This window comes from Cinclus cinclus, chromosome 16 (assembly GCF_963662255.1).
Source record: "Cinclus cinclus chromosome 16, bCinCin1.1, whole genome shotgun sequence".
Lineage (NCBI taxonomy): Eukaryota > Metazoa > Chordata > Aves > Passeriformes > Cinclidae > Cinclus > Cinclus cinclus.
The window spans coordinates 2,995,718-3,015,271 of record NC_085061.1 but is presented as its reverse complement, the minus strand read 5'-3'; the positions used below and the strand labels follow the sequence as shown (position 1 = coordinate 3,015,271).

Here is a 19,554-nt window from a genome sequence, read left to right as displayed (position 1 = left end):
CTAAATCTGTAACAGCACAATTTATTTGGCATTTTGAAAGTGGGATTCCTCCTGTTAATCCCTTCTGCAGACATGCCTGGAGGTGACCTGGGGGCTATCACAGTCTTGTACTCAGGCAGAAGTGAAGGTGTGGGCTCCAGGCAGAGGCTGCCGCCCACCCCAAAGCATGAGAGCTGAGTGGGAGCCTCAGAATAAAACACAAAAGCAACAGGAGGAGGGTAAAGCTGATAAAAATGCCCAGAGCAGCTGTGGCAATGTGGGCAATGCGGTGACACCGCAATTGGCTGTCACTTATTTTGAGGCTTATGATCTCTGGCTTGTTTAAGAAACCTTGTTTTTCTGTCCCAAGAGCCCTCTGAGGAGCTGAGGCATATGTGCAGCCCAAAAGTCTCTGACCTGCTTCCAGCAGGGATGCAGGAGGAAGTCCAGGGAGCAGGACAGACCCCTTGTGAGCAGTGGGGGCTGCTGGCCATTTGGGTTGTAAAGGTCTGATTTAAAGGTGAGAGGAAGGAAGAGAGACCTTCCTGTGTCTCTGGCTTATATAGGGAGCAGTTCATGAGTTGCTCCCCATTCTTGGGAGCTCATCCCTGACCTGGAAAGCAGGGAGAGGAGAGGGCACACAGCTTGTGTGGGTGCTGCCAGGGCAGTGGGGCTGTCTCTGTGCAGGCAGAGAGCTGAGCTCTTTGTTCATCCCTGCTACAAAGCAAGAGAAAAACACTCCTGCCAAGTGCATCCAGAAATAACCCAGGCCTCCAGCAGCCAAAAAGCTTCCAAGGGGGAATTTTAAAGTGCTGAGAATTTGGCCTCTCAGCCTTGTGCTTGGGGCTCCTCTGCTGTTACAGTGTCCCAGGCAGGGAAAGGCAGACCCTGAACACAGCCCTGCTCCTGAGGTCCAGGAACCCTCATCTCACCAGGGAACAATTCACTCCTGGGTCACCCCTCTCAAGGTCCTCTTTTCACCCCAGTCTTTTCCAGAACCACCATCACAGCTCCTGCCTTGAAAGGACACTGGTGATGGGCACTTTCCATGTGGGATGTGCTTCAGAGGTCATGATGCCCCAAAATGCCTCAAGAGCCCCTCACTTTGCTGTATCCCTGAAATGAGGACTCCTTGCAGGGACAGTCCTCTTGCTGATGTGGCCAGGATTTTGGGAATCTGGAAGGGGAGTGTAATAAGGATGAGAGGTTCCATTGCCTGCAGTAAGGAGGAACTGGGCACATTTAAAAACAAGTCTTTCCCTATCTCTGGAAAGGACAGCAGATTCCTGCACTATGCATATGGGATTTGAGTCACCTCGTGAAGAGAACAGTCCCTCCTGTGACACATGTCAGAGGCTGCAGGGAAGATAATGTTGCTTCATTGCTCTAGCCCCACTGTTTGTTCACCCACAGGGATGTCCTGGCCAGCTTTTCCATGTGTCAGCATCTCCTCAGCACCCCAGAGCAAGGGCATCATGTGGCAGATGCTCTATGGAGGGACAGACACCTTGTCACAGAGCAGCAGTTCCTGGGGCGGCTCAGGGCTGCTCCGTCCCTTCATTTGGGGCTGTAACCCAGCACATCGCTCAGCTTCCAGCATCCACAGGCAGGCTGCAATTTCTGGAAACCTCCCGTGCCCCTGCTCTGATCCTGCATGCCCCAAACTTCCCCTCTGGGGCAGGACACCCACAGGGGATGGCCCCAGTGGTCTGGGCACATGCAGGAGGTGGCTGAAGATGTGTCGCCTTTGCAGGGCAGATCCCGTGATGAATACAGGATCATCTGTTTATTTTAAGTTTTATAGGGGGCATTTTCCCTTGCCAGGAGTTGGAGAATAGAGGGCCTGGGTACCATCTGCCCAGGGGACTGGTGAATCATCCTATTTTCCAGTTAACAGCACTTGTTTGCTTTGGGAGATCTCCAAGTTAAGGGGGAAGAAAAAGAAAACCCAGCCCATGGATCTTTTCCCACACAATAAGAAAAATGCCTTGTTTTCTTTTTTCTTTTCTTTTTTTTTTTTTTTTTTTTTAATTTTTTCCAAAAGCCCGTGTCAACTCTGCTTTTACTTAGCAGTGGGCTGGATATAAATAGTCAGTGAAATCATGACGCCTTCGGAAGAACCAGGTATGGCCTGGAGAGAAGGGGTGAGAGGAGACAGGCTTTGGGGACAGGGACAAAATCCAACATGATGCAGGCAGGCAGGGTCTGTCCCCAGAGAGCTGCTGGTTACCCCAGAGTCTTGTGGTTTCCCTGGCACGTTGCTGGGAGGGGCAGGAGCCTGTTTGGTGGATGATCCAGAGTTCAGGATGCCATGGATGGGGCTGCAGCCCAGAGAACACCAGGAGATCAGCTCTGTGCAAAGCTGAGGCATTCAGAGCTGGAGACGCTCTGGGAAGCAAGGGGAAGCAGCAGGCAATAGAAGCCAAGGGGTTGTGCTCCTGCTTTCTCCAGGACCATACTGCTTCTGCCTTTTCTCTTAGTTTTCTGCTCAGATCTGTATTTTCCTCCCGTTTGATCGCCTTGCCAGGCTGAGAGCACGCTGGGCTCCTTGGAAGGAATGTGCCTGGCAGAGACTTTGATGTCTCCTTCTCAGGGCAGGGTCCCTGGAAGCCACTTGGACACCTGAAGCACAAGGAGAGGCAGCTGGTGCCCATATTTTGGTTCTGCTGGTGGGTTCTCCTGTGGCAAAATCTTCCTGGGGCTGCTTATGCAGAGCTGGGGCACATCCTGAGCTTGGCCAGGCTCAGGGCTGGGGTGGCTGCAAGTACAGATCCTCTGGGGAAGAGTCTCTGGTACTTCTGCACCACAGGATAAATCAGGGATGTGAGGGCAACTTTCCAGCCATACAAATGGATGTGAAAGCCCAGGACGTACCAAAGAAATGTCGAGTCCCTCTGTAGGCCTGGTTTGTCTCAGCTGTGTCATGGCTGAGTGCTGAAGAAGACCCCAAATCACTGACTGTGGTGTCCCCTCTGTCACCACAGCTCCAGTGCTGTCCTGCCAAAGCCGCTGCCCCAGCTTTGGACCTTTCCAACCAAGCACCTGCTTAGGTCACGACTGAAATGAGTTTGGCTGGCCTCAGCAAACCCTTCCACAGGTATTTTTGCACATGCTTGGAAGCTCCATGGAAGCTGCAAGGAGATGCCAATTTTACATAGCAAAAGCCTGCTGCCCAGCAGGAACACTGAGCCCTGCCAGGACCAGGGGAGCTGCAGCTTCAGGCTTTATATTTTCAGGATATAATGTGGGGGAAGGAGGGGGGGGTTGCCCTTTTTCTTAAAAAAATTAAAACTTCCAAGGAAGAAAATAATTACTGTGGAAACTTTAGCCTCGCCCCACAAGGAAGGAACCTTCTATCAACAAGAAAATTCACATGATGGGGGGAAAAAAATGTCCTTTGCTCTTCCACCTGCTCCTGAGCCATGGTTTCTCTGTAGCAGGAGGCTGGAGAGGTGCAAGGGGAATATCTGCATTTCTCTGGGATCAGTCACTGGAACCAACATTATCACTGGAACAATGGGCTCAGCCCGGGCTGGCCGTGCCAGGGCAGCTCCACTGCAGCACTCCCGGGTTTATTTTTGTCCGGGCTTGGAGCGGGGTTGGCGGAGATCAGGTGACAGTGCCCGAGGAGTGCTTGGCATCGTCCGTCCTGCCACCGTGTGTGCACATGTCAGTGGGAGCAGGGAGCAGGCAGGGATCAGGGAGCCGGGCTGGGCAGGCAGGGTGGCTGCCCCTCCTCATGGGATCCTTTCTCTTGGATGAGCCTGCCCTGGAGACCCCAGGGAGAGGGGATGCTCTCTCAGTGTGGAAACCACTGATGCTCCCACTTGATCTGGAGCTAAGAGCTTTGCAGTCCAGTCTGGGGGATCGAAACAGTGACTGTGCTTTGGTACTGGGATTAGGAGCTGGAAACCAGTTTCTGATAGAATTGGGTCATGGGCCAAGGAGACACAGAAAGCACTGTGGTGGAGCCAGGGAAGCCCAGCTTCCCAAGAACCACTGCAATGTTTCCATCTCTGAGCGTGCCTCTTTTTCCATATGATTTCCATACTGGGCTGTGTTTGAGCAGTACCAGGGGCCCTACCAGTCCATTCCTGGTGCCCCCATGCTGTCCCAGAAGAACAGTCAGCCTGGCAGATTGACTGTGACAAACTTTGAGTTGACTAATTTGGCAAGCTAGTCAAATCTGCCAACATCCTTGGCCACACGGGAACACCTTCCTGACCAGAAATCTATCCTGGATCCATCCCCAGCCTCAGCAGAGGTGAGTGTGGCACTGCCAGAGGGTCCAGTCCCTGCTTTCTCCATCACCTGAAAGTGATCTGCAGCACTGGAGAGTTTTATTTCCCAAGGAGCTGAGAAAAGAGAGGAGCCTGGAGTTAATTAAAGTCTGGGAAGTGTATGGAAGCAGTTGTGACTGGAGGAAGCTCACAGGCTCTGTGCTGGAGAGGGAGCAGAGCTGCACTGGGATCTGGGACATGGGGTGCAGAGGGATGGGGTCTGCTCAGAGAGTGGCCCTGTGGGGACACAGGAGCAGGACATTAATTTCTCAGGAATGGGATGAGGAAGAGGGACCAGGGTGCTGTGCCCCAGCTGGCGGTGCAGGGATGTGTGGATTACTGTACAGAGGCCTGAGAAACATCACACAGCCCAGAACCCTGTGCTGTCACTCAACGCAAGTCCAGCCCGACCTTAACAGGAACCAAGTTCTCTGTGGAAGAGGCTGGGGCTCTCCCTGATCCCAGGGATGTTCCAGCTGTGGTCTGGGAGCCACACACTGTGAACATTCCCCTCCATGGGTCAGGCCGTCCTGCAAAGAATCCCCTTTTATATAAAACCCAGCACATGATGTGAGAGTGGAAGGAGCCTACCCTGCCCCAGCAGGTCATTTCAGGCTTGGCTGAGCTTCTTTCCTCTCGAGGGAATGTTTGCCAGCATCTCGGAAGTGGCACCGGTGGGATCTGCAGCCCAAGCACAGCACTGTCAGACGAGGACCTGCTCTCTGCAGCTCGGAGCAGCAAATCCTTCTTGCAGCAGGAGGATAGGGATGGATGGTGTGGGAGCATGTGGAAATCTGGCAATGGATGCATTGAGCCTAACTCAGCTTCCAAGGGTCTGACCCTGTCGGTGCCTCCCAGCTGCATCTCCCTGGATCCGTGTCTGGACATCTCTGATGTTGAGATCAAAGAGCCTGTGTTCATCCACACAGTGGAAACACACCATGGAACACACACACAGGGGAGTAAAGCTGTGGATATCACCTATCCGTTTCCCTGAGGGGGAAGACTTCCAGACTGTTCTGCTGGGTGATATTCTGCAGACATTTAGCCAACAGGAGCTAAAGCCAGCTGGGATTTGTAGCAAGGTCTGATGCATCCCTCACTCTCTGGAATGTCACAGTCAAGGCAACGTGTCCTTCTGGGCTGATTAGGGAAAGTGTCAGGGACCTTGCAGCCAAGACTGACAGGCCAGGAGTTCTCCTCTCACTCTGCTGTGTTTCACTAATTGCAGCTCTCCCTAATTAAAAATCAGTGATGTGGCTTTGGCAGCTGCAAGTCAGGTCCCCCAGGCGAGCCCAGGGCAGAGGTTGGGAAGTGGAGAAGGAAGGAGCCATCCCTGGAGCCTGGTACATTCCCTGCCATGCTCGGGTGCTGCAGAGGAGCCAAATATCCAGGAGAGTCCTCCAGAGGAAGAACAAAATCAGAGCCCACCTTGCTAGAGCCTTGGGGCAGCCGAGGATGTCCTGGGTCTCGAGTAGTTGTTGAGCAGGGGTGAAATGCTCTGTGCCAGCTGCAAAGTCCCTTTCCAGGTGGGAGTGGTGGCTCCACATGGCACTGGGCACTGGAGCTACTCTGAGCTACAGAGGTAGCAAATTCCAGGACACTCTGGTGAGCTGGCAACACTCTGCCTCTCCCAGGGGACAGGAAGGGCCAACTCACTGCCAAGCACTTAAAATCAGACAAAATAAAAGCTGCATGATCTATAGAAGTGCAGCTTCCTCTTGGCTTGTTGGTCGCTGATCTATCAGCTCTTTTTCCTTCCTTATTTCCACATGAGGAAACAAGTTTTATTTCAGGTGTCTTCCCATGGGATAATAATCTCTCCAAGCAAACTCACCCCGAGTGAGGGGAGGAGAAGCACCCAGTCAGCAGCACAAATGTACAATGTCAGTGACTCCGGGGTGATTTCATTAACGAGTTCTTGCGCTCTCACTGCACCAGTACAGACTCACAGACACCAGTGAATTTTCCAATACCCTGCCATGGGCAGGGACACCTTCCACTAGACCAGGCAGCTCCCAGCTCCGTCCAACCTTTATCCCCATTTCAAGGGAGTGAAACAGGGAGGGTCTAGGAGAGGCAGGATACTGATCTCTCTGCTGGGTGTAGACATCTTCCAGGATTTGGCAAGCAGACTTTGGAGAGCAGCTGGAAGCCTTCAGTATGGTGATCTACAAAAGAGCTGGAGAGGGATTTTGGAATGACAGGACAAGGGGAAACAGCTTCAAATTAACAATGGGCAGGGTTAGTTTGGATGTTGGGCAGAATTCTTGACTATGAGGCCCTGGCACAGGTTGCCCAGAGAAGCTGCCCCTGCATCCCTGGAAATGTCCAAGGCCAGGTTGGATGGGGCTTGGAGCAACCTGGGATAGTGGAAGGTGTCCCTGCTCATGGCAGGGGGTTGGAACGAGATGATCTTTAAGGTCCCTTCCAACCCAAATCTCTCCAGGGAAACAGGGAGGATCGTGCCCAGCTCCCCTCTCTGGCCCACAGCCAGGGAGGACTTGCAGATGGAAAGCTTGTGGCTGGGGCTGGCTGCTCTGGATGGGCTAATAATACCTCTGGGAGAAGGTCAGGTGGGCAGCAGCATGGGCAGCTCCCATTACAGGCTCTCACACATCACCCACAGCTGCCAGAGCCTCCAGAAAATTTTGGTATGTCTTAGAGGAGAGGTGGTAATGCCACACCTCCTCCATTGGTAGATCTCCAGGGAGATGGCAGAAGGTGGCTGCCAGTGGTTACCTGCACCATGGCACAGAGAATTTAACCCCCAGCACCAGTCCCTGCCCTGCATCCCCCAGGTCACCACATCCTCCCCTGTTTCCCCATCCTAGCAGGACCTGGCTGCCACCGGGCAGGCCACCGTGCTGTCCCACGGCCACAAATGTCCCAGCAGAGAGGGTTTTTCTTGCTGAAAAGCTGCTTAGCAGCTTATGGAAACAATAAAAGTAGTATTATCTTCAATGGTGAGGCAGATGGTTTGGATGATTGGTTTGACTTTTAAGCTGGATTTGAGCTACGGATATTCTGATTTTTAACAATTTTTGGCTGGTCAGACTCTGGCGGCATAATCCCCAGATTCCTGCTCCCTTAAATCCAGTCTGCTCTGTACTGGGGGCTGTGGGATGGAGACCTGCCCTGAGAGGGGCCCTCAGGGACCTGCGTGTGAGGGAGCACCCAGACCCCCCCAACCTGAGCTGGCAGCAACCAAGTGCCACCACAGCCCTGTCCCCCTGACCTTGGGGGGACAATTCCCCTCTCTGCTCCCATCCCGTGTTGGTGGCTCTGCAAATCCACCGCTGGCAGGAGCCCAGGTCTGAGCTTCTCCCTGCAACATTGTCTTTTGCAGAGGGATTTATTTACTTTTTCTCCTAATTACCAGGAGCCGTGGACTTCCTGCTACCATCTGAGGGTTGGTACCAGCCCTCAATGCTCCTTCTGACAGAGCCTGTTCCTGCTGTCACCCCTGCACTCGGTGTCAGTGTGGAGCTCTTGTGTGGGGCTCTCAGAGATTGCACCCTGCTCACCAGGACATGGCCAGGGGCCTTCTCCATCCCTCCTGCAGCAGGGACCTTCATCCAGCCAGGAATCCCTCCAGGGCTAAGAGATCTGCCTTGCTCCAGGACCCACAAGCAGCCTCTGGGCTCGCCCTGTAGCCAGGATTTTGGGAAAGAAGGGATTTGGGAATGAAATCAATGTTCAGCTCTGCTGGGGAAGGCTATTCTGAGGGCAGTTCCAGATAAATAAAAGCTATGTCTGGGGGCTCGTGGTTAACCCTTTGCTGAGGGACAGGCAGCAATGCCTCAATGAATTACCTACCCCAAACCCTGCAGCTGCCCCACCTGAGAAGAGCCACCACATCCAGAACACGCTGTGTATTAGAATGTTTTTTATTTAGCAAATTGCCAGAGCATTAAAATAAAACTCCTGTAAAACAAGGGTCATCATTGTGTGTACATTGAAATCAAAAACTGAGAAAAAGCGGAAGACTTCTACAGAGGTCAAAGGTCACCCAAAGCATCCCTTCGAGAGAAATATCATCAGTTTTCTGCTCCCACTGTGAGCTCCAGTGCCGGTCAGCAGTCGCCAGTGAAGCAGAGCAGAGGGAGTGAAGGAGGGATGGGGATGAAGGGTCTGGGAAATCTTTACACAGCTTGGTTCAGTCCTGCAACAAAAACACCTCCTTGCTGCACCCAGGAAACACCGGGAGGGGGGGAAAGAATAAACTGTTGTGAAACACCAGAGGTGATTTCAGATCCGTTTGTGAGAGGCAGAGGAAGGCGAGCCTGGAAAGGGCGGATTGCGGGGCCGGGCGGGTGACAGCAGGGATGGAGACGGGACCGCGCGGTGGCTGCGAGCTCGGTGCCCGATCCCCAGCAGCCTTTCCCCTGCCGGCTCCCGCGGGGCCTGGCAAAGCACCGGCAGATCTGCCAGGCTTATCTTTAGCTCTGTTCCCTCCCTCGCCCCCGCGCCCACCTCCTCGCCGCTCTCCGCGTCCCGGCCCCCGCCAAAACACGCGTTATATAAGCGCTCACGGAACCATCTGGGGCTGAGTCAGCCGCGAACCCAAACGGACAGCAAGCCCCCGAGGCGGGGATGCCGACCCACGGATAAATGGGATTTTGGGGCTTCTGCCACCCCTGAGAGTCCGGCACCCCCAGGCTGGAGCAGGGAGCCTGCAAAGGCACAAGAACGAGCCAGCCCCGGGGACGGGAGTGATGCTTGGGGTCGTCAGGCAAAGAGGGGAAGGTTTAATTACGTACTAATGAGGTGCTTCCAAAATAAATGTGCCGGCCGCAGGGAAAGAGGAGAGGGAGTGTCGACTGGCTGGGGAAGGGGTGCTGATCTGTCAGCTTGCACGCATTCTCTCCAGCCTGATATCCCGCGGGAAATTCTTCTCACTTCTCCCCTTAAATCAGCACCACCAAGCCCAGCTTGATTCCAGATTTATTCATTTGGGGTTTCTCCCCAAAGCTCGGGGTCAAGACAGGATATGTCCTTCACCTCCTTCCTAAAAATCACCGTTTTTCCCTGTGAGCAGCATCCCAGGAGCGTTTGTGACCTGAACTTTGCAGTGTTGTGCTGATTCACAATGGCTTGTCACAAAAAAAATGCCTAAAAGTGGCAGAAAAAGGGACGCTGACTCATGTGTTTGCCTTCCCGGAGCGAGGAGAAATGTGAAAGGTGAACAAAGTACTTAACGGCTGATAATTACATTCTGCACTGAAAAAAAAATCAATCCATATTAATAAGCCAGAGTGTTACTGCTAGTAGAGGCATTTTACAATTAAAAAAAAAAAAATTAAAGTATTTGAGATTTTTAACCTTGACAGTGACCTGTTAACAACAAGTGTAAGGAAACCCCTAATTTTGTCCCACTCACAATTATAAATTTGTGTTAAGGAGAAACTCCAGCTGCCACCTTCTTGGACTCCCTGTAGCATGCTGGGGGCTGGTTCCCTGGCAAGATCCAGTTTTTCAGTGGGATGAAACCTGGTGTGGTATGGAGAGGAAGAGCTGGCCCCTCTAGGAGAGCTCTTGGTATTGTCTTTATGGAGGGGGAGAAAGGAGTTGGAGAGGGTCTACCTTAATGTAGGATGAAGAAGCAAATTGCCAGCAGGAGAGCAGAGATGCTGCTCCGTTACTATGGTTACCCCCAGAGACAACCCAGCATCCCTGGGTATTGCCCTGAGGTACCCGAGCTCCTCCCGGACACCTGGAATGGCATTGGGGCAACTCAGGTGGGCACAGGACCAAATCTGGGGGGGGGGGTCTGTAGGGTCTGAGTCTCTCAGAGCAGCTTAGAGAGAGGATGAATCCAGGCTGGATGGAGAAGCAGCATCTCCAGTGGGGCTGGGGCAAAGTTCCTTGCCTTCCTCCCTCTGAGATGAGGTCTTGGTGGGAATCCAGGGTTCCCAGTCCCTCTGCCCACTCTCTGCCTCTTGATGACAGACTGGTTCAGCCAGATTTCAGTGGGTTTGAGCCAAACCCATCCAAGCTGACGAAAAGACACCCTGCTTTTGTGGAGCCCAAAAAGCTCGGCAAGGGCACAGAGAGATGCTCTGATCCCCTGAATCCAGAGGGAAAGAGGCAGGAGGAGGGCAGTCAGTGAGGGCTGATGCAATGCTGAGTTCAGAGAGGATTTTAGCCCTTCAAAATACCTTGAATGTTAGAAGTGGAGGTTGCCAGGTAAGAAACAGCCCCAGACTCGTTACACTGGTGCCCATCCCTGCTAAAAACTTACCAGCCAGGCGTGTGAGGTGTCAGCAAGTTCATTCCCCTCAGAGCCACCCACTGCCTTCCAATCCCTGCTGCTCCCACCCCTTAGTTCAGCTCTCGAAGATGAGGATAGTTGCACTGGAAATAAAGCAAGGACCGAGCACCCCGGCAGCACATTTCCCGTGGCACCAGCATCAGCTCAGCTCCCTGGGGATTTCTGTACAAGCAGCCACTGAGGGAGGAATTCTGGAGGCAGTGGGAACCATCCCTAGGGAGCTGCCGGCTCCTGAATCATTAAATGCTTCCACAAATGAAGCGCTGGGGTTTGTAGTGCAAACGGCTGTGTGAGGAGTCACTGCCGCATGGCAAAGCAAACCCTGAGAGCGGAGGCACGGGAGCCGTGGGAAGCTGCTGCACGGGCCCCTGCGTGTCCCCAGGAGAGAGATGCTGGCAGGGCCCTGCCAGAGCATCCCCCGCCTCCTCCCTGGCATTTTCCTTCCCGAGATCCAGCCCGTGTTTTGTGGAGTAGAGTTTTTCCCATCTCCTCTCCTGCCTGCCTGTAACAGGCCATTACCGTCCCCAAGAACCTCCCGCTCCTCTCCTCAGCAAGAGAAAAGCTTCCAGAAAAGCATCTGGTCCAGATTTAAAGGCATTAAGAGACAGAGATTGATGGCTTGTTCTAATAGCTAATCATTATTAAAAGATCGCTCCTTATTTCTAAGATATATTTGTCTGGCTTTAGCTTCCAGGAAGAGGTGGTTATTATGCCTCTCCCTGCTAGATTAAGTTACCTCTTTGTACCAGTGTATCCTCCCCTTGACAAATGCTGTAATCAAGTCACCTCTCAGTCTCCCCCTTTGCTAAATTAAACAGGCTTTGCTCTTAAATCTTGCTTAGCCCCAGCCCTCTCTGTGATGATTAGAGCGAGTGGCTGGCAGGGATTTTTTTTTTTTTTAATGAGTAAAAAACTTCCTTATGGTGAAAGGGATGGGGCCAATGGGACCCAACAGACCATTAGTGGTGGGTGGAAATTATCAGCCACCGGTCACCTGAACTGGATTCCACCCCGTGCCCAGCCTGAGGAATGATGAGGGATGATTTCCCCAGATTGTGTCAGTACACAGTGTGAAAACCAGGAGGAAAATCCAGGATGGCAAATCCAGGGGCTCTGTGTCCACCAGGCCATTAACCTCTCTGTAAATAGCATCTCACACACTGTCTCAGCTTTCCCTCAGCCGTGAAATACCATTAAAGACATTTAAATTGTCACTTGGTCATGGCGTGATGTCCCCTGAGGTCCCCACAGGAGGCAATGCCCATAGAAAATAGATCCTGGCAGGGTCCAAGGGGACCAAGGTCGCTCTGGGAAGATTTGTTGGGTCGGTTTTGGATGACTGGGCTCGTTCTGCCTGGGTTCCAGACACATTTCCCTATCTCTGGGCTCCCTGCATGGCTGACCTGCTGTGGGCAGAGCCCATCAGGGCAGGGCACTGGAGCGAGGGGTACCCAGCGAGGGGCTGTGATTCTGAGCATTCCTGCAGCAGGGAGGAAAACTATCCTCCCAGGAAAAATTCAGGTGTGTGTTTTCTGCTCCTGCCCAAAGGCAGCAGGATGGATATTTGCTAAAAGGCTCGTAAAAATAATCTCTGTTTGTTGTGCTGGCCCCAGTCTTGCTCAAAGTTTGCTCCATATATCCTGTATGTGTGACAACTGACAGACTTGGAAATATGTTGGAAGTTGGCTACAGGCAGACACTTCACTATGATCTTTAAAATATACAGCATGACGCGAGATATTTTAAATAGATCAAAATACATTTATTACATATTTATATTATTTTCTCTAGTCTATTTATATCTTTTGGAGACTCTTATATATAATATATATAATATATTTAAAATAACATAAAATTGGCCAGTTTTGTCATCTGAAATACATTTTACAAATATATATATACATTGTCACATATATCTCAAATATATGTGCAATGAGACAGAGAAACACCGGAGGTGGAAAAGGTACAGATACTTCATTGCATCCCTCAGCTTCTCTACCAGCATTGCCCCAGCAAACAGACTCGGCATTTTACCCTTGGGAAACCAGTGCTCCCAGTTGCCAACCTGGTGAACTGGTGCCAGGTCTCCGTCCCCAAACCCACATGGGGCCAAGCCTGTGGGAGCACTGGGGTGTGTTTGGGGGGGAGATGGAGGGGAGATGGTGCCCTGGGAGCGGGCAGCAGGACAGATGTGCACAGCTGGTGGGCGAGGGGATGGGTGGCATCGGGTCGGGCACTGTCCCACGTCCTGTCCCTGCTCGTGACACGTCTGGATCCTGCCCTGTGCCAACCCCCCTGGCAGCATTCCTGAATTGGGGAGTGGGAGAGCAGGATGTGGCCGGAGTGCCGGACACAGCTGCCACGCGCTCACTTCTGTGTGCAAGAAATGCAAGGGGGGGGTGGGGGGGGACACACACACAGGGGACTCTTTTGGTTGTCAGCACGAGAGGAAAGGAAAGAGCAGGAGGGTTTAAAAATAAAACGTATTTGTTCTGCCTTATTAAAGATAGAAAAGGTGGCTCTGAAATCATTTCCTACAAAAGGTTTGAAGGTCAAGCAGGCACCGAATCGCGAAAGGTTGAGCACTAAGTGATTGTCCCAGCCCTAAAAGACAAAGTGCACTAAATTCGGTGATGAGAAGCTAAGGCTCGTCCAGATGGTCCCCGGGCTGAGTGAGGACCCCCCAGGCCATAGGATGCTCTTCCCAGAGGTGGATTTGGGACGTGGGGATGCGGCTGCTTTCTGCTCTCACTGGGGAGGTTTCAGGGTAAATCCAAGCGGGAGCAGCAGCAGATCCAGCCCCGACCCCCGGCTTGGGGAGCTGCTGCTGCTGCCGGAGGCTGCCCCGAGCCCCGGCCCGGGGCAATCCCTGCGGGATGCTGGCCAAGAGGATTAGCGGCTCTCTCCTTTCTCGGACTCCTGCCATCCTCCACGGATCAAGTGTAACGCCGGAGCAAACTCCAGGGATGGAGCTGTCTTGCTAGAGGAAATGGCCGGCGACTGTTTTTTGTGGGGGGGACATTTCACCTTGCTCGTCTCCAAGCCCCTTCCCACAGGGATTCCTCTCTACAAAAACCCACACCCCCAGAGCATCCTTGTGCCTTCGCAGCCCCCCTGAGGAAACCCAAGTGCTGAACTTGGGCTTTTTCCACCTTTTTTTTTTTTCTTTCTGTTTTTCTTTTCCCCCTTTTCTTTGACAATTGATGGGTTTTAAACTATGGCTGGGCAGCCTTCCCGATGCTCCCTGGTGGTAGGAAAAAGACCAGGAGCTCTGATCTCTACAGGTAGGCAAAAATAATATTTATACACTATGTACCGGCGTGGTCCATGGTCAGGACAAGGACTATACAGTAGATAAAGGATATCTCACCAGAGCTAGACCCTCACTAGCAGGGTTTGGAGAAGGGGGTGCATGAACAGGGGCCAGGGAAAGTCCAAAATCCCCTCACGGTGCCAGCCACAGGAGCTCCCTGTCCCAGTTCACATCCTCCTACACAGCAGTTTAAAAATACATCTGTATGTATTATTCTATTCTCCCAGGTAACACTGTACAATCATAGAAGTTTCTTTAAAAGCAATAATTTACTTAAAGACATCTCTATTTCTCTTTCGTTTTTATACAAATATTTACTGTGATATATATATATATATTTATAAAGAAGTTAACCCTCTGAGAACTCTACAGCAGCAAGATGTGCACCTTTTATTTTTTAATAATTATTATTTATTCAAAAGAACCTAAAACCACTTAAAAGCATTTGTTTTAAAAAAATAAATAAGTAGTGCTCACACAAAATCTCTCTGCCCCCCCCTCCATCCTTCCCACCCCCCAGATGCTGTGGTGCAAAAAGGAGGGGGTAAAAGCATCCCCCCAGGAGCAAAGGGATTGGTGATGGGATGGCATCCGCCTTCGCTGCCTTAAAAACATAAATGTCATGGCTGGAGCTCAATGGCACGTCCCTACGTGTCCCCACTTTTGGGGACAATGCATTTGGGGCATTCAGTGCTGAAAAAGCTGCCTCCCAGTGCTGCCCCTGGAGAAGGTTTTCTCCAAGTGGTTTTTGGTGGAAGCCAGAAACAGAGCAGCCCCTTGGTGGGCAGTGTGGGGTGATGGTGACAGACACTGGTGGGAAGAACCTCAGCAGGGGTGATGTCCCAGTCCCCTGCACGGTGCTCGGTGGCACAGGGCAGTGGGACACGTGGGGCAGCCATTCCCCAGAGCCCTTGGCAAGAAGAAGGTGGGGATGGGGACACAGGACAAATCCTGCTCCTGCCACCCATGTCTGGACACGCCACAGCAAGTCCTGACCCCAGGACACAGCTTCCCTGGTGTGGGCTGTGGGGGGAAAAGCACTGGGAGCCCATCACAGCTGAAATGCTGTGGAGGACTCCACTGCTGAGCCCTCTCCCCACGGGCTCCATGCCCAGGGTCAGATGAGGGATGCCCATGGATACAAAGCCTTTCCCATGGCCACAGGGAGCAGGGATCCAGATTTTGGCTGCCAGAGCACCAACGAGCAGCACAGCCAGATGAAGGGACCCACAAACCTGCACCTTCCTGACTCCTTCCCTCTGTGGGGAGGAGGACAGGAGCTGAGGTTTCCCGTGCATGGGGTGCTTTGCCTTGAGCCAGAGCTAAAGCTAAACCAGGTTGTCACCAAGGCCAGCCTGAAAGGCGGGGGGTGATGGGATGTGGGTGCTGCAGAGCAAAAGGAGCATCACCCAGACGGGGGGGGATGCAGGATGGGGGCTGTGGAAAAGGGCTGGGACACAGGATGAGTTCACATCTCTAAGGCACAATCCACCTTGAGGCTGGGACACAGGGATGGGCTGAAGCACAAGATGGGGTGATTTTCTCAGCTGGCATCTGTTGTTTTGGGGAAAGCATCTGCCTCTGAAGCAGAACTCTCTGGTGGGTTGGGAATTCATAAAGCCCAGCCTGGCACGGACGCAGGTTTAGGACTAGAAGTGCAGCCCAACGAGATGACTTTTCCATTGATTTCCGCATTTGAAAATATTCTTCAAGGTAGAAAGATACCAAATTGGTCAGAAAAGTGGGGAAATAGCCAATTTTGAGAGCTCTCCAATCTCATTTTTGTGCTTTTCACTGTTTTGTGCCAGTTATGGTGAACCTTATGAATTCCCCATCAGAGATGTTGGGGGAGACCCAACACTTCAGCAGCTGATGCTCCAGACCCCACTTCCACCCCAAAATCCAACATCTCCTAAAATCAGCGAATTACTGTGTTTACAATGCTTTTTTCTCTCACAGCCCTACTTATCCTTATTACCTCCTTTGTCAATAATTCCACTATTTTCACCCACTGCCACAGACCTACAGTCACTTACACCTCTTTTCTGCCTACAAAGCCATGCCAGTAGTAAAAAAACACCCCAAAATTGGATGCAATCTTAAATTTTAGCTCTTGCATTTATCCAACAAGTCACTCCCTCAGAGGACCCCAGTGGCTTCTTCATTCTCTTGCTCGTTTTTAAAAAATACTAAATTACTTCTTTCAGATTTAATATTATTATTATTGTTATAATTATAATAATAATTATTATTATTATTATTTTGGTAAACAGTCTCCCAAACGGTGTGGTGAAAAAATTAAAAACCCTCTTCCCTCCCTCCCCCATTTTTTCCCCAAATTAAAAAGAAGTATGTTAATGTTGCATGTTATTTCAAGTGTTGTTCTTGTGCAACTGAACCAGACCACCTGCCAAAGGAGCAATTGTTTTGTTGTTGCTGCTCAGTTAAAAAATAAAAGAAAAACAAAAAAAAAAAAAAAAGAAAAAAAAAAAGAAAGGAAAAGACTAAGATTTGTTTCCTGATATTTCCTCTTTTTGGATCTCGCAGTGCTCGGCTCCAGGAAAACACTGGCGTTTTCCCCGCAGGGAGAGCAAAGCCCCATGGGGCCCTGCAGGGCAAGCACCTGCCTGCACCCCACGGACCCTCTTCTCCTCATCCTTCCTTCTGTCCATCCATCCATCCATCCTTCCATCCTTCCATCCATCCATCTGTCCATCCATCCCCCAGAGCCGTGGGCCCTGCCGCGGGCGCCGGGCGCGGGGGACGCGCCGTGGCCTGCCACCGTCCCCTCCTGCAGACCGCTCAGTGGTTATTGCGATGAAACTGAAAACTATGAACGATACTAATTTCTCAAGCATTCCTATGGCACTTGCATTGTTCTGCATAATTTGAGCGGGTTGTAGGGGAAGAGATTAGAGGAGGAAAAGAAATACCCTTGGAAAAGTCAACAGAAGGACCAAGAGTCATATTTCTGACTCCCTCCTGTACGACCGCTGATCCAACGCTATTGTGGCTTGAAGCCTGTCAAACTCGTGCCTGTTGTCCGGGCTGAGGTCCTCCAGACCCCGGCTGTCATCGTCTTCCTCTTCCTCATCGCGGCTCATGAAAGCCAGCTCATTCTCGTAGCAGAAGGAGTTGGTGCTGGGCAGCAGGAATTTGTTCTCCACCAAGTCCTTTGCGCTGCAACGGGGCGTGGACGGGACCTCGTAGGTTTTGTGGAAGTGGGAATAGTCTACTTTGTACTGGTTTTTCTCCTCAAACAAGACGGGCTCAAAGCGGTGGCCCCACAGTATTTCACTGGCCAGGTAGGAGCTCCGAGCTTGCGTCGTCATGGCTGTGGCCTCTACCATGCCCTCCAGGATGACGACGATCTCAAAGTCATCTGTCTCCAAGTCCTGGCGGCTGATCCCAAACAAGGGGCTGTCTTCGTTGATCTCATGGAGAATGGTGATGGGAGATACCAAGAAAATACGGTCCAAGCCTTTATCAAACCCCACATCAATGTCTATTTGGTCGAGCGGGATGTACTCCCCTTCCTCTGTGATCCTGGGCTTAATTAGCTGAGCTCGTACGTGGGCTTCTACTATGTGGCTTTTCCGTAGGTTCCCAACTCTCCACATCAGGCAGAGTTTCCCATCTCTCATTGCCACTACTGCGTTATGGCTGAAAAGTAATGTCTGGGCCCTTTTTTTGGGCCTGGCCATTTTTGCCATTATTGCACCAATCATGAAAGAGTCGATTATACAGCCCACGATGGACTGAACCACCACCATGAAGACGGCAAGCGGACACTCCTCGGTCACGCAGCGGAAGCCGTACCCGATCGTCGTTTGGGTCTCAATGGAGAACAGAAAAGCAGCCACAAAGCCATTGACCTGCAGAACACAAGGCTTGAAAGTATCATCTCCACCCGGGTTTTCTAGGTCTCCATGAATGAGTGCAATTAGCCAGAAAATCAGCCCAAACAATAACCAGGACACCAGAAATGCCAGGGAAAAGAGCAAGAGCATATACCTCCAGCGGATGTCAACGCATGTGGTGAACATGTCTGCAATGTACCTCTGTGGCTTGTCATCCATGTTGGTGAACTCCACGTTGCACTGACCATTCTTCTTTACAAACCTGTTCCTGCATTTCCTCCTGGTGTGGATTTTCCCATTGCCAAAGCCGTTGATACCTGGCATGGTGGTCAACCTCAGCCCGTCTTCCTCGGAGGACACGATGCTGTAAGGGTTGACTCTGCCTGTAGTCATCCCTGAGCCAAGCCCACAGTGAAGGTGAAGGGTCTTGCGACTCCCAGTGTCCCCCTGACCCACCCCTGCCCACCCCCCAAATTCTGCTGCTGTGGAAGAGAAGTCCCAAAATCCCACGTCTTGGCTGCCACGTCACCACGCAGATCCCGTGTGAGGCTCTGCAATGAGAAAACAAAGACAGGGCCGTTACCATTCATGGCACAGGGACCCGAGGGGCTGCTTGGCCAGTGGTTCTGATGGGCTGCATATTGAGTGGCAACCTCCTACACTGCTCTAATGCTCCCTTCCTTGGCTGGGCTGCTCCCAAAAAACTCACAGAGGAAAGGGAGAAGGTGCCAGAGCTTGTTCACAAAGTGACTGAACAAATCTTACTGCATTTGTGGGACAGTCAACAACTCCAGCAGATGAAAAACCTGAAGTTTCTTCTCTTCACTTTTCCCACAAGCTCTGCCACCAGAGAGGGAAGCAGAAAGGCCAAGCTGTTCTCCTTGGGACACAGATACCAATAAAGGTACTCCTGGAAGCAGCTCCATCAGTTCGCATTGCCCGTGCCAGATGGATCGACGCCCAGCCCAGCGCCGACCTCAGAGCACCAGCTCTTCTGGGCTCGAGGGAAAGCACAAGGAGATGTGGATTTAACCTCTGTCCTCCTGCCCAGGGATGGGAGAGGACACAGCCAACATGCATCCGGCTGGAGAAGGCTTCAGGAAGGTACTTGCTCAGGGCAGATGTTCCGAGGAACAACTTTCCCAATGTATCCATTGGGACATGGAGCCATCCACGGCCACAGATGTGTTTAGCTGGCCAAGTCTCATGAAGGAACAACTGCCACTGGGGAATGGGGAGCTGTTTTGGTCCCTTCTAGAAGGCTCAGCTGCAGGGTCAAGGACCTACACTCAACTTTGCTTGGGAGAGAGGTGACATGGACATGGGAGAGGTGGCCCAAGCCTGGTGGGATCCTTGGTAGAGGTGAGCACGTGATGAGGGAACCCAGTGACACTCTGCCAGGCTGCTGGACCCCACAGCCCCTCATGGAGCTGCATCAGGGAGTGGACAGGGTTGTGGAGAAGCCACGTGGCACATCCCAAGCACCTCAAAGAGATGGCACCAGAAGAACTCTCCATACAACACCCCCTGCCACAGGTCTCTATTATTTAGCACCAGGGGATGTGCCACTGAGGATGGAGCTGCCTTGCTGGTAGTAAGACCTGTACAGGGCAGCAGCGTGGTTGGGGAGGGATGCAGAGCCCCCCATGAAAGCCCAGCTCATGCCTGGAGCGCAGCGAAGCCACCGGGCTGGACAGGCTGTGCCAGATCCGCCGGCCCGATCGATGCGCTCGATTCCTGCAATCAGCTCCAGTGCCCGAGGACACGCTGGGACAAACACACCCTTTCCATTACACAGTGTCCAGGGCCAGCCAGCGCCGCGGAGCCTTGCCAGGCACAACCTGCCTG

The 19,554-nt window shown here is 52.1% G+C and overlaps 1 protein-coding gene across 1 annotated transcript; it reads right to left on the bottom strand.

Annotated features, from left to right (window-relative positions):
- Positions 1–16,809: 16,809 nt before the first annotated feature.
- Positions 16,810–18,099, bottom strand: LOC134050378 (ATP-sensitive inward rectifier potassium channel 12). Its single transcript, XM_062503401.1, has one exon. It carries the CDS (start codon positions 18,097–18,099, stop codon positions 16,810–16,812), a length of 1,290 nt encoding a protein of 429 aa, XP_062359385.1.
- Between the last annotated feature and the right edge of the window lie 1,455 nt (positions 18,100–19,554).

Bases quoted from the DNA above. Each gene is read 5' to 3' on its own strand.
- LOC134050378 (XM_062503401.1), bottom strand. From the start codon at position 18,099: ATGACTACAGGCAGAGTCAACCCTTACAGCATCGTGTCCTCCGAGGAA.